The sequence below is a fragment of the Nannospalax galili genome, unplaced genomic scaffold (assembly GCF_000622305.1).
Source record: "Nannospalax galili isolate Female #2095 unplaced genomic scaffold, S.galili_v1.0 scaffold543, whole genome shotgun sequence".
Taxonomy (NCBI): Eukaryota; Metazoa; Chordata; class Mammalia; order Rodentia; family Spalacidae; genus Nannospalax; species Nannospalax galili.
Window position 1 is genome coordinate 4,896,756 of NW_008352270.1, and position 15,163 is coordinate 4,911,918.

Here is a 15,163-nt window from a genome sequence, read left to right on the forward strand (position 1 = left end):
GCTTACTATTTAGGTTATAGAATAGCTTCAAAAGGTATTAAAAGGCCTTAATGGAGGCAGAGGCAGTGAGTTGAGTGAGTTGTAAAGAGAGTCACTGCAGGTGTTTGGACATTAAGAAACCCAGTAGAGAGCTCTCTGAGGCACACAGCTCAGCTTCAGGGTTGCAGATTCAAGCCAAGCTGCAGAGTTGAGCTGCAGAGGCACAGGACCCAGTCTGGGTGGACAGATGGGCAGACTGACTGCAATTCGAGTGGATCAGTGTCAAGCAGTGGGGACTCAGCTGAACTGAAGCACCAGAGTCAGTTCTTTGTCTTGTCCAATTCTTGGTGGCACACACACCAGGTGGTCAGATGAGAGGTCAATGGGGCCATCTCATTGTCTGCCCACATTCAGGGTCCAGGTGAGGGTGTTGCAGTGTTCATTGGTCTGGTGTGTTCTTGGGCCTGATTTTTCTAATGTGGTTTCAATATGCACATGTGCTCATATTTTCAATCTACCTTGAAAAGTCTATAGGTAGAACTTTTATACTTTTAAGAATGTTATATACCAGTCTGTTCCTCATAGGTTGTACCATACAGGATGTGGTGCTAGCCAGGAGGTGGTGCTGGCCAGGAGGTGGTGCCAGACAGGAGGTGATGCTGGCCAGGAGGTGATGCTGGCCAGGAGGTGGTGCTGGCCAGGAGGTGGTGCCGGACAAGCACTTTTCCAACTGAACTATCTCTCCAATTTGCCTCAGAATCAAAACTCATTGGTAAATAAAGTGCCGAAGAAGTCAGGGAACTCTATTTTGTCAAGAAGAGTAAAGCTATAGTTTAGATTCTTTTAACTGGGTCCAGGAGGGCTTGAGAAAAGCAAGCCTTGTTCCCCTGCTATGGTACGAAATGTTGGTCACTTAAATGAAGCACTCAAAAGTTAAAGTGCAAAGCCAGGCGTGGTGGCGCGCGCCTTTAATCCCAGCACTCTGGAGGCCGAGGCAGGCAGATCTCTGTGAATTCAAGGCCAGCCTGGTCTACATAGTGAGTTCCAGGACAGATGGAGCTACAGGAAGACCCTGTCTCAAAAAGTGCTAGCTAATACACAGGCACAATAAAAACCAACAACCAACAAAGCTATAATAACAGATTAGAAAATCTTTTTGACCTAACTAATCAGATAAATTTGCTATCTTCCAGTAACCCGGTTTATCATCATGCTCAGCTCTGTCACCTTGACAATGTTCCTATACCCCTCTGTGTGTCTTCTCTCTCCCCAGGCCTTATGCTACTCTTTGTCTTCGCATTCATTGCAGTTCACTAATTTACTTGTTTAAATTTTTTTCTGGCTGACCACTGGATTTTAATTTCTACGAGGCACTGGAAGCTACAAGGATCTCTGTACACTGACTTCTGACACAATGATGGACACACGTAGATAGGCAATTATAGTTAATGACTGAATGAATAAATTAACACATGAACATCATCGTATGCACACACCAGCCTTTCCATAAAAACTCATTTATTCATCTCTAAAGTGTACTGAGACATATTAAATTACAACAGTGAAATTCTTTGCACAAAGTTTTCTTGTCTGTGAAGAGCTAAATTGTATTCAGTGTAATTAACTACAGGCTGAAGGCCAAACTCTTTTAGCATTTGATGTTAATTATAAATCAGATGTCATTATATTTAATAAGAAAGTTTGTAAGCTAAATGAAATTAGCAGTATTTTTAAAACCATTTTATTTATTTATTTTTATTTTATGTGTAAGAGTGTTTTGCCTGCATCTAAGTGTACCACATGCGAGCAATGCCCACAGAGGCCAGAAGAGGGCGTAGAATCCCCTGGAACTGGAGTTACAGATAGTTGTTAGCAGCTGTGTGGGTGCTGGGAACTGAGCCCAGGTCTTCTGCAAGAGCAGCCAGTGCTCTTAACTGCTGAGCCGCCTGTCTAACTCCATTAGCAGCATTTCTTTACTGTCAACTTTTTAATGTCATTTGCTTTAGGTTTCTAGATGTCCTTCTAGGAGTATAATTAAAGGACACACTATTCTTTATATAAAATGTTAATAGAGTAAAAAGAGATTTCTGAAACAATACATCTAATTAGTTTTAGAATTTGAATTGGGAGTACCATTTGACAATCTATGCCAATTCACAGCTGACTCAAGAATTTCCTAAAACTGTCTTCCAATACTCCATCTTTTAATCATTAAAGCTTATTCAGTTATTTATTCAGCAAATGCTTGGTGTATGTCATGTGTATCAGAAACTGGAAATACTGCTTCCTCCACCCCTGCAAACACCAAAAAAAAAAAAAAATTCTAATGAACATGAACTGTTTGCCAATTTCTGAGTCAGACTTCTCTTCATTCCACACTTTTCTAATAACAGAATCACAAGACTTTACAAGGTATTTTATTTTATTTTATCTTATTTAATAAAAACAACCACCAAAGCCTGAAAAGATTCTCTGACTCAGTGGAAGTTATGGAACCAGGTAGAGAAGGAATTGGGACTGCCCTCCTCCCCGAGTGTGCTCAGCACCCCAACACCTTTGTTCTGCTTCTTAGAAGACCAGCCTTACCTTTCTTCTCTCTTAGATCCTTTTTCTAACCTCAGTCTAGCCACAAATATAGCAAACACTTCAGTGTGCTACGGGGAGTTCAGTTTCATTTTCTTTTCCATGTCATACTCTGTATTAGTGACTTCTGTGGACAAAACAGCCTCAAGGAAGGAACGAAGGATTTATTTTGGCTCATGTTGTGGAGCGTGGCAGCTCAGGCCATGGCTCGTCTTAAAGCAGAGGAAGGGGAATGCTGTCTACCCCCACCCCCATTCTACCCAAGTCCCACCCACATTCAGCTTGGTCTCCTCTCCTCCATTAGTCCTTTCTGGAAATATTCGCACAGATCCAGAGGGATACCTCAGTTTCCTAAGTGACTTTAATTCCAGTCAACTTGACAATGAAGATTAATGTACATCCATCATACATCCCTTATAGCCTAAACTTTGGTCAATGTCATCATTCTGTGCTCATGGGCAAGCTAGAAATCTCCAGGTCGTTTCCAACTCCTCTCTCCTTCACTCCTTTCATTCAACAAACAGGCGTATTCTGCTGGTGTCAAGTGCTAGAATCTCCAGGATGTGGCCTTGGCTTGACGCCTTTAATATTATCCAAGTTGGGCCCCATTGTGTCTTGCCTGACCACAGCAATAACCTTCAGGTTGCTTTCTATATCATTAATGATGTTTCTAGTTCTGTGCTACTGCCCGAATGAGTGTTCATTCTGAAGAAAAAGGAGGAAGAAAAAGAATCTAATGTGTCACTTTCATGATGAAAAACTACAAAGAAGCAGTAGATTTTCAATTTAATATTTCATACAGAAAAGGGTTTAAATACAGCAAAAACAAACCCAACCTTCTCAAGAAATCAGAGCCTCTCCCAGTGAGGCTTCATTTGCGCTCTCTTAATTTCTCTTTCCGTCTACTCCAAGCCAGGCGTCTCTGAATCCTCTTTGTTCATTGACACTTTCCTGTCCTTTTTTGTGAGAGTGATCTGTTCCACGACTCTTCATTCTCCCTGAAGGTGTGCTGCTCCTGCCTTGTGAACAAATGTCCTTTCCTGTGACTCTAACACACTGTGTCACAATGGTGGCATGTGTCACCTTAACACAGTACACTTGTTTGTACACCTACATGCCCTTCAGACACCTTAGAGTTCTGCCTCTCAGTCACCACTGGGTCCTCAGTGTCACCACAGTGCCCCGGGCTTGTCAAGTGAATAAAAACCACTCTTGGTAGAGGCAGGCAGATCTCTGTGAGTTCAAGGCCAGTCTGGCCTACATAGCGAGTTCCAGCTGGAGCTACAGGAAGACCCTGTCTCAAAAAGACAAAAAAAAAAAAAAAATCACTCTTGGGAGAAATACACAAATAACTCTGTTAAAATGGATTTGCTGTAAAATTGAGGTATAAATGAAGACCAGGGCACAGGAGACGTCCCCCACCTTGTATGGAATCCAAGGAATTGTGAACAGTTGCTATGCTGGCATCTCCTAGATAGGCTAAGTCAGCCCTTGGCCACAATGTACTGACTGGCCAGTCTGAGTTTGAGGAACCCAACTGTGCCTTTGTCACCCATCAGTTGAACAAAGGCAAAGCTACAGGAGACATGTAAGCGACTCACTCCAGAGTGAAATTTCTGTCCCAGCAGCATCTTGGGAGCAGAACTGATCTTAGTGCTCTGATCTTTGTCCTATACTGTACAGGTCATTTTTTAATTCAACATTTCCTTTTATAGGTAGGCACATTTCTAGTTGGGTTTCCTGGGGTGCTATCCTCCAGGAGCTCTTGGTGTTTCTAGAGCACTCCATGGGCCTCAGGTTCTCTATATGGTATTTCTGATGGAATGTGAATGTGTGATTTTTCTGTGATTTCCCCCTGCCCCATACTCTACATTCTCTTCTTGCAGGCTTTGTTTCCATCACCACCCTCACTGTTCTGGCCTATGAACGTTATATCCGTGTGGTCCATGCCAGAGTGATCAGTTTTTCCTGGGCTTGGAGGGCCATTACCTACATCTGGCTCTACTCTTTGGCATGGGCAGGAGCACCTCTCCTGGGATGGAACAGATACATCCTGGACGTGCATGGACTGGGCTGCACCGTGGACTGGAAATCCAAGGACGCCAACGACTCCTCGTTTGTGCTCTTCTTGTTTCTCGGCTGCCTGGTGGTGCCCATGGGCATCATAGCCCATTGCTATGGTCATATTCTGTATTCAGTTCGAATGGTGAGTTGAAGACTGTGGATAACCTTTCCTTAAACCATGTCCACATGCAGCTTCTGGTGTGAAAAGAACCAAACTCTTCCTACACAATCACTTGGTTGCCCAGAGTTGAACAATTTTACACGGCTTCCTGATGAGTAGAAGTTTGCACTGTGATTCATTCCCGAAAAAGATCAATGGGGCATAACCTTTACTGTCCGTATGTCATCCCCTAAACCAAAAGGAATGAGGAAAAGGCAGATGGACAATGTCAACCCCACTCTTAAAATTTAAGAATTCTAAAAAAGAGAATTCTACAAGTCCCACAATTTTATTCATTCACAATCACATGAACGAACTACCAGAGGCTGTAAGAGTTGTCAAGCTCTAGAACCAGGTTTTATATGGGAACCAGCGAGGGTGACGTGTGCATAACTGTCAGAGTGGGGCACAGTCATGTGGCAACTTTTACTTCAGACACTTGCCATTTCCTTCCTCCCAGCTGTGATGTGCTGTTGCCAAACTGACTTCAAGAGCTTTCTTGAAGTCATTTTCTTGACACTGACGCTTTCTTACTTGTTAGAGGTAATCAGTGATTAGTTTTGGAATGAGTTACAAACAGAACACAAATCAAGAGAAGGGGTGAAGGATAGGGGAAGTGATAAAAAATGGAAAGAGATTTGCCTGTGTTGCTACCTCAACAGAGAACTTTGTGCAAGTACTTTGCCTGTATTTCCTTATTCCGGGAGGGGCAATGCATAGTAGAGTGGAGATGAGGGCTGTCATTGAAATGAGGTCTTGTGGGACTGGAGAGGTGACTCAGCAGTTAAGAGTACTGGCTGCTTTTGCGGAGGACCTGGTTCCTGGCACCCACATGGTGACTAGCAACCATCTGTAACTTATGTTCCAGGGGATCTGATACCCTTTTTGGTCTCTGTGGGCACTAGGCATACACATGATACACATACATGCATGTAAAACACTCATGCACAAAATAAAATAAAAATAAACCTTTTTAAGTCAAATATTTTAATTTCCATGTTTCCTTATTTATTAATCTCAATACATGATTTTAATGAGAATAATTTTTCTTAAATACAATTTTAGATGATATCAATAATTTAGGAATGCCAATTAAAATATATTAAAATTCCATTAACACGTTTAAAATAATGTCTATAAAGAATTCTCCCTGGATTTTTACAATACTAGAACAAAAAGGTGCACTTGATTTACTGAAATACAATACATTGTTTTTTGTAATACAGAGTCTCACTAGGTAGACCTGGCTGTCCTGCAGTTTTCCATGAAGACCAGGCTGGCTTCGAACTCACAGAGATCCATCTGCCTCTGTCTTGTGAGTGCTAGGATTAAAGACATACTCTACCACACCTGGCCCACTTAAAAATTTTATTTGGTTAGGTAATATATGTGCAAAATAAACATTCAAAAGGAAACTGCAAAGGACTGTATGGTGATGTGGACTGCTTACTCCTGGCAGCCAATTGTGCTCCTGGTGTCTGGTGTTTTTTTACCTCTATATACTGCATTTGGCATCAATCATGTCAGCATTTGGTAAGGGTGGTTCTAGGGAACCACCCAGGACCTTACACATACTAGCCAACTACACCACCACTGATGTACACCCCTTGTCCAATAGCCCAAAGAATGGATACACTAAAATTTACTCTTCAAATCTCTTGCAAATTGAGACGTTTGTTAGACACATCAGTATCTCTATGGAGACAATCATGTGCCTAGATTTTGGTGCATATCTCTGATTATTTTCCTAGTATAAATTTCTAAAAGAAGCATGTTTAGATTAAAGGGATTTAGTTGTTTTTTTTTTTTTTTTTTTTTTTTTTTTTTTTTTTTTTTTTGTCTTTTTGAGACAGGGTCTCCCTGCAGCCCCTGGAACTCACTGTGTAGACCGGGATGACCTTGAACTCACAGAGATCTGCCTGCCTCTGCCTCCCGAGTGCTGGGATTAAAGGCCGTGCCACCACACTGGGATTTAGATTTTTAAAATATATTTTGTACCAGTTCTCACTCAACAGAAATATCCGCCACTAAGGAAATGCAACAGATTTTCTAGTCTAATATCATCAGTACTAGCTAGCATCACCAATTTTCCAGATCTCTTAAAAAAAATCAACATTAAAGTATTTGTATTCTTGTAGCAAAATTAGTGTAGCTTCTTACAATGCTCAGAAACAACCATTTCTATTTAAGGACCCATTTTTGGTGTGTAAGAGATTCTTTGCCTCACCTTGATACATGATAATAGGATAATCTCTGAAGCACTTTCCATCCAAGAAACTCAACTTTGTATCTATGTCATTACTCCTCCAGCCTCTGGGGACACAGGAAGCGTAGCATAGTTCTCGTCAGAGGAACGGGGCTCCCTGGCTTATTCCAAGTGATTTCCCCAGCAAACAATTCCCATGAATCCCACCACAAACTGCATCAAACCCCACTTTATATTCATTCGCAGTGAATTGAAAGCTGTGGCAGTTCCCAGTGAGAGCTCATTTGGGATGAGGTTCTTATCCAGACCGCTGCGGGCTTCTCTCTGCAGATGCCTGGCATGGCATGAGCTTGTTTCCTGGCTGGAGAATTCGTTAATCAGCGCTCCAGACAAAACAGTTTTCTGGATCTTGAAGAGATTGTTCTGCACTGACCCTTTCAGGCTGTCTTTTAGGAAACTGAAGATCTGGGCAAAATAATTTATTTCATCCTTATTTAGTAAATCAGAAATGTTAATATTAAAATATTAAAATGGACTGGGGAGATGGATCAGTGGATAATGCTTGCTATGCATGCCTGATGACTTGAGTTGGAATCCACAGAACCTCGGCAAAGCTGGGTACAGCATAGTGGTGGGTGCCTAATCCCAGCACTCCCACAGCAGGATGGAAGGGAGGGACGGGAGAAGCCCTGGAAGACTGCAGGCCAGATAGCCAGGCATAGACAGTGGCAAACAACTAAGAGGGGCTGTCTCAAGCAAGGTGAAGGTGAAGACCCATGCTTCAGGTTGTCCTTGACCTTTGTACATGTGCCGTGGGAGGTGTGCACCCCCCCACGGTAGGTTTCAGTTGAGGGGACTGAGGCCCACAGGGATTAAGGTGGGGCTTTGGATTAGAAGTCAGCTTTCCATGGTCCAGCTCCATTTCTTTTTCCACAAACGCAGGGCCAGTTATGGTGATGGTAACTGCTTATCAGATCCCCAAAAAGCAGTCAAGGAAAAGGAACCATTTTTCAGCCCTTTCCTTCCTTCTTTCTCCAGCTTCGCTGTGTTGAAGATCTTCAGACAATTCAAGTGATCAAGATTTTAAGATATGAAAAGAAAGTGGCCAAAATGTGCTTTTTGATGGTCTTTGTCTTCGTGACTTGCTGGATGCCTTATATAGTGGTCCGGTTCTTGTTGGTTAATGGCTATGGATACCTGGTCTCTCCACTAGTGTCTATTGTTTCTTATCTCTTCGCTAAATCAACCACTGTGTACAATACGGTTATCTATATCTTCATGATCAGAAAGGTAAGCTCTGGAATTAAGTGCCTTTTTCTACCTGGGGAACTAGTAGAAAATAGATTTTATGTGGTGCAACAATTTAGAACAGTGTCGATAATTAAAAAACTCAAGAAGTTTGTAAAAGAGAGATGGTTCAGCAGTTAAGAGTGCTTGCAGCTCTTCCAGAGGACCAGAGTTCAATTCCTAGCACCCACATCAGGAGGCTCACAGCTGCCGTAACTCCATCCCGAGGGGATTTAACCTCTCTTCTGGCCTCTACAGTTCTCCGTACAAATGTGCACACAGCACATACACATACACACACACACACATACATACATACATACATACATACATACATACATACATACATAAAATTTAAAAATCTTTTTCAAAAGTAGTAGGCTGGAGAGATGGCTGAGTGGTTAAGAGCACTTGCCACTCTTGCAGAGGACCTGGATTAGGTTCCCAGTACCCTTGTGGGGCATGACAAACACACACACACACACATAAATACATACATACATACATACATACATACATAAAATTTAAAAATCTTTTTCAAAAGTAGTAGGCTGGAGAGATGGCTGAGTGGTTAAGAGCACTTGCCACTCTTGCAGAGGACCTGGATCAGGTTCCCAGTACCCTCGTGGGGCATGACAACCACCCATAACTCCAGTTCCAGGGGATCAGACAGAAGAAGAGGACTTCTGGCCTCTGTGGGCATTGCATAGCATGGGTGCACTTACATGTATGCAGGCAAAATACTCATACACACAAAATAAAAACAAATTTAATTGTTTAAATGACTAACAAGTTAGCTTCGTGTTTTTATGTTCTGTTTGTCATGGTAGACTTAATAATTAACAAGCAGCCCCAGTATTTCAGGAGATTGGCAAGGAAGGAGTGCTTACAGTCTCCCGAGGACTAGGTCTAGATCTAGGTCATTTGGTGGAGATAGGACGTTTTCTGTGCTATCAAAACAGAATCTATGTCCCCTGCACATTGTGATGCTCCTTTCATCAGACCTTGGCCACTGGGGTTCTTATAGAAAGGCCCTGAGAGGGCCTGAGAGACGCAGTTTAGTGTGGTGCCTAGGACACTGAGAACCACACACACATGAACCTGGTACTCCCCACTAGAGTATTTTCCACCTAAATGGTTAATGATCTCAATAGGATAAAACACTCTTCACTCAGTTAAGAACATTAGTGAGTCCAGCAGGCTGGGAACACCACTGTGGCCAGTATCTCTTGAGCACAGCACAGTGGCTGTTACTCAAGAAGTGCTCACTGTGTATTTATGAGCTGAGCTCATGTTCATAATCCTTTAAACTCACAGGCAAAGCTGCCCTGGGAGAAGATATATGCATACCAAAGTCATAGAGATTATAAAGGATTAAAATTTTCTTATGTATCTAGTTAATAAGATTTATAAGAAAGACCTAAAACTCAAGGGAGGGCCTACGTAGAACTGAACATTACAGTGTAAATCCACCTACATCAGTTATAAAGAAAAAGCAAGGGGTTGAGAGATGGTTCAGTTGGTACAGTCCCTGCTGTCCAAGCATGAGGGCCTGAATTTAGTCTCCAGCACCCATGTAAAAAGCTGGGTGTGGTGGCGTGCATGTTATCCCAGCTCTGGGAAGCTGGAGATAGGTGGATCCCTGGAGCTCACTGACCAGGCCCCATGTCTCGGTCTTAAAAGACAAGATGGTTGATACCATAAGAACAGCACCTGTGGTTGACCTCTGGCCTCTGTACACACATGCACCTGCACACATACCATCACACACACATATACACTTTCATACATTCACATGCACCTGCACACATACCATCACACACACATATACACTTTCATACATTCACACACACCTGCACACACACACACACACACACATACACACACACGAGATGAAAAGGAAAACCCAAATTACTTTCAACTAATTTTCTTGACCTTTAATCCAGATTAAGAACCAGACGTTTAGTTAATAATCAATTCATTGTTATCTTTTTCTCTGCCCAGTTTCGAAGGTCCCTTCTGCAACTCCTGTGTTTTCGGCTGTTGAGATGCCAGCGGCCGGCTAAAAACCTACCACCAGCTGAAAGTGAGATGCAGATCAGGCCCATTGTGATGTCACAGAAGGATGGGGACAGGCCAAAGAAGAAAGTGACTTTCAATTCTTCCTCCATCATTTTTATTATCACCAGTGATGAGTCCCTGTCGGCCGATGACAGTGACAGAACCAATGTATCCAAGGTCGACGTCATCCAAGTTCGTCCTTTATAGGAATTGAAGATGGAGCCTTGGATTAGATGCCCCATTTGGACTTCTGTTGTCTGGATTGTTCTGGAAATCCACTTAGTATATTATCAACAGAACCTCTGTGGCTCAGCAGGAAATCTGCCCTCATGAAGTGACTGAGGAAGACAAAGACTTCTTAATTCAATGGGTGCTTTTAAACATGAGAAAACGCTAGAGGCACAAGATGGGCAACTGGCACCATCATCTAATATGTTAGAAACTAGCATTTCAAATATATTTTTTAATGAATGTATTTGCCAAAGCACATAATATACTTTTTTCTCAAAGATATTTCACTGTAAAAATAACTGTCCTACACACATGTGCAATAAATAGATAGGACGTCTTGAGTGTGCTGCTGTGTTGAGTCCTGTGTCATGTTGTGTGTTTAACCAATTAAGTTTATTAAAGATAATAAATCAATCCCCTACTTTTATCTGAAAATAAGACTGTTGTCCTATGTGTCATATGACTAAGAGGGCTTCAGAATCACTGAGAAATTTCCAGAAGATACTGCATCATAGCAACGAGGAGACTTCACACTGATCACGCGGATGGTTAAAGATAGGATAGTGGAGAGCATGTGTGGAGAAGAGGGTGTTGAGGGCAGAGTAATGTCTCTGTTTCATTTCAAACATGAGCTCAGTATGATTTTCTTTTCCTTTCAATCATTGACCACCATTTTGTTAGAGGTTCTGCACTTCGGAGTTCCCAGCAAACAGACATTACATTTGAAGAGGGATGAAAATAAGTGGTTTAGTACATTTATAACATGTATTATTTGAATTTTTATTACATTTATTTATTAGAGAGAGAGAGGGAGAGAGAGAGAGGTGTGTGTGAGTGTGCATATGGAGGCTAAAGGACAACTTGCAGGAGTCGGTTCTTTCCTTCCACCATGGGTCCCTGGAATCAAACAGGTTGGCAGACTTGATGGCAAGCACATTTACCTGCTGAGCCATCTCACTGGACCCATACAATTTATTATTTAATGTTCATTGCTTATCAGTAAGCCCTTGGAGAACAGACCATTTTCCCGGGGCTCATTGTTTATACCTGGAGAATAGAATATGCTACCCTCGAATAAGTCCTATTTTGCACACAGATTATTTTGAGCAGGAGGTGACTGAGAATTGATACAAGGAAAAGCCCCCCCCACCACCCCCTGCTTGCCTAAAAACAGGACAGAGTTTACAAAGGTGACTGCCCATAAATTGCTCCTCAAATCCAAGTGTCTTGGCACATCTAAAATTTTCCTTCTTCATTGAAGCTGTTGTATAAACCAGGGTATTCCAAACCAGCACACCAAACATGAATTATTAAGACTGAAGGATGTCTCTGACAGTATAGAAAACGCCAAATTGCTTCATTTTTATGAACTAATTTTTTACTTCCAAGTCAGTATTGTCTCATTAATTACAGTATTTGAGTAATCTCTAAATGCCCCAGTGAGCCTACCAAAGAAGGAAGGAACGAAGGAAATGTTTCCACTAACTGCACTTTAGAGAATGAAGTTCACTGCAGTATAAAGTTCAAAAAAACTACTTCTTGGTGTGTGAAATGGAATACAGTATAGTTTCATATTTCTATAAAATGATATCCCTGTTTCCTTTATACTTGTATATATAAATATTCATTAATAAAAGTCCTTTCTATATTTCATTCACTAAGATGGCATTAATAACCTTTTTCTTATCTTCATAAGATCATAATTCTGGTATCCAGAGACTCAGAAATCAAACATATTCAAACTGGAGCTTTGGCCCTCCCCCAGCTCTCAAGGACACATCTGGTTTTATCAAGTGGCTCTGAGTCCTGTGGTTAACCAGGCTCCAACCATGTGATGAAGGAAAAATAGTGTTTAGCAAGCTGTGGTTTTCAATCCTGTGTGTTTCCATCCTATTACAAGCACTTAAAAAAATAAAAGGTATTATTGTGTTAATGTGTCTTCCCAGAGGCCTTTGGGGCCTTAATTTCTGAGAAGTGAAAGAGAGCTTGGTTACTGCCTTTTTAAATTTAGAATGACCCAACCCAAGCATGCAAAGGTGGCAGGAAAGCCACATGTTGCAACCCAAAATTGCATGTTTCTTCCTCGCAGAATTGCAAACAAATACATAAAGTCTACTGAACTGAATTATACGCTGACAATTATTTTCCAGCAGTGAATTACATATGTTGGTGGTGGAAATGTGCTTTTCATCATTGATTTTGGTTACCAAGAAATCAAATATTTGCTACCTAGGGCCTTTCTATCACCGTTTAGTGAAACAGAGAATCTGTTCCAGTGACTCAGTGCAACGTGCAAGGAACCAGGCCCATGCTCCTAGTCCAGAAGCCGGTGATTCCAGTTCCATGCTGGTCTTCGCAAGTATTCCAGAGGTTTCCAGGACATGTGGTGCACAAGTAGATATGCACCTCCGAGGGCTATGAAAGATCCAAGGAAAAAAAGTCCCTTGTTTATCACCTATAAAGACAACAAAAATCTCAAATCATGTATCTAGAAGTGGAAATCTTGAGATGAGATTTGTTCTTATGCCCCAAACAACTTGACAATCACCTTTTGGGTTTTAACCTGAAAGCATTTAATTGCTTGACCTCTGACTCTACCACTGCCTTTACTTCAGTGCACTGTCTGCTGCTCTTTCCCTATTGATAGGTTTATCTCTTTGAAGTCAAGGATCCCATTTTGTTCTGTGTGTGTGTGTGTGTGTGTGTGTGTGTGTGTGTGTGCGTGTACACGTAGGGGGTGCACTTGCCATTGTGTGCACCTGCAGAGGCCAAAGGTCAAAGTCAGGTATCTTCTACCTCTCTCCAACTTACTTTTGGAGACAGACTCTCTCACTGAACAGGAAGCTGGCTGTTCTGTCTAGCAGGCCCCTGGGATCTGCCCGTCTTGGCCAACCCCCCAGCCCTGGGGTTACAGATGAACAGTGTGCCCAGCTTCTACATGTATGCTGGATAGATAAACGCAGGTCCTTATGATTGTGCAGGAAGAACTCTACCCACTGAGCAATCTCCACAGCTCCTATTTTATTTACCTTATAGAGATAAATCTTATAAATATTGGAACTTTCCAAGCCATTCTCTACATGGAAAATTTTGCTTCTTTCTAAAATCCAAACCTGGGTCTTTGAGCCTTCTTTCGTAGCTCATCTTTTCTTTTTAAAATATTTATTTATTTATTTATTCATTCATTCATTCACTCATTTACTTTTTTTTTTTCACTTTAAGCGTATGCGTGTTATACCAGCATGTACCTAAGTGTACCCGTGTCGTGCAGTGCCTATGGAGCAGAAACCAGAAGAGGGTTAGAGTCTGGATCAGTTAGCTGCCATATGGGTGCTGGGAATCGAACTAGGTACTCTGCAAAAGCAGCCAGTACTCTTAACTGCTGAGCCATCTCTCCAGCCCCCATGTCTCTCAGCATTTCTTAAGCTAATATGCAGGACTCTGAAGGCCCTGCTTGCTTCCCCAGTTTCCCATCTGGCCATTCTTAACACCCACATGTTGCCTTCCAGCTCTGCTGAAATGCTTGTCCTCTCCCCTGGGCCACCTGGCTCATGCTTCTTCAGCCTTCACTGCCTGCCTCCTCCTGTCCTCTCCTCACACCATGCAGTGATTTCCACGTTACTTGTCCATTTCCTCCATTAGCCCCTGAACACATGTAGAGACTCAATCTATTTATCACAGTACCCAGGCAAATGCTTATACACACAGTGAAACTACTGAATGAACAAAGTGGTAAAGTTCCCAAAGTAGAAAATCAGGAACCTGAATTCCACTTTTTGGCATCTCCGGGACAACTACTCAAAATGAGTGTAACATTCCATTCCGTTGGAATGAGATAGTGTTTTACAAGTGATTCGGTTCTGTCCAATTTTACAAATGAAACCCATAAAAATATTGTGTAATGCAAAAGTCAAAATGGATCACATTGTCAACATAAAGTAAAAAGCTGAGAAATATTAGCCACTGTTTCTTTTTCTTTTTTTTTTCCTCTACAAATTTTTTTTTTAATTTCACAAAAACTTTGAGAATTTCATAAATGCATATAAGGTGTTTTGATTAAATCCATGCCCACTCCCTCCCCTCCAACATCCCCCCCCTCTGAAGAGGTAACCCTAAAATCTTTTAAGGATTAGATAAAAGCCCCCAAATAAGTTCGTCATTTTTGGCGAACAGAGTATGTTGCTAGGAGGCCCAAGGACATTTTGACTTTTAGCCAAGAAACTGGCTACATTTCTTTGGGGTCTTTTTTGTCCTAACTGCCTAGCCGGTTCCTACCTCCTATTCTTATCACGCCATCCCCTGAAGGGGTTACCCAAATTGCCAATAGGGAATAGGGATGCCGACCGCTCTGGCTTCTTTCATGCTGAACAGGGACGCAGGGTGAACCAATTGCAGTACCCCTTCAGTGGGTCTATCTAAAACACTCCCAAATTGCATAACTCTTATCTCTAGGTGGAAAAGAAAATTGTTGAATCCTTAATAGAAGATGTGAAGGACAAGTAAAGGCAAGAGAAATTAGCATAACAAGTTCTAGACAGGGAACTAGAAAAAAGTCAGAACAGGGCAATTTTCAAATGTTCATATGAGAGTCC

At 41.9% G+C, this 15,163-nt stretch overlaps 2 protein-coding genes across 2 annotated transcripts in view; one reads left to right on the forward strand and one right to left on the reverse strand.

The window, feature by feature from the left end:
• The window catches only part of Opn3 (opsin 3), a 37,784-nt gene extending 25,193 nt beyond the window's left edge, over positions 1-12,591 (forward strand). Inside the window, exons 2-4 of the mRNA XM_008849180.3 lie at positions 4,449-4,768; positions 8,031-8,282; positions 10,284-12,591. Coding sequence (XP_008847402.1) covers positions 4,449-4,768; positions 8,031-8,282; positions 10,284-10,547 — 836 coding nt within the window. The 3' untranslated portion in view covers positions 10,548-12,591. The remainder of the gene's footprint in view (positions 1-4,448; positions 4,769-8,030; positions 8,283-10,283) is intronic.
• Positions 12,592-12,692: 101 nt separating this feature from the next.
• Positions 12,693-15,163, reverse strand: part of Kmo (kynurenine 3-monooxygenase) — a 47,076-nt gene continuing 44,605 nt past the window's right edge. The window contains 2 exon segments of the mRNA XM_008849192.3: positions 12,693-12,911; positions 12,913-13,026. Of these exon segments, the coding sequence (XP_008847414.3) occupies positions 12,852-12,911; positions 12,913-13,026 (174 nt within the window). The 3' untranslated portion in view covers positions 12,693-12,851.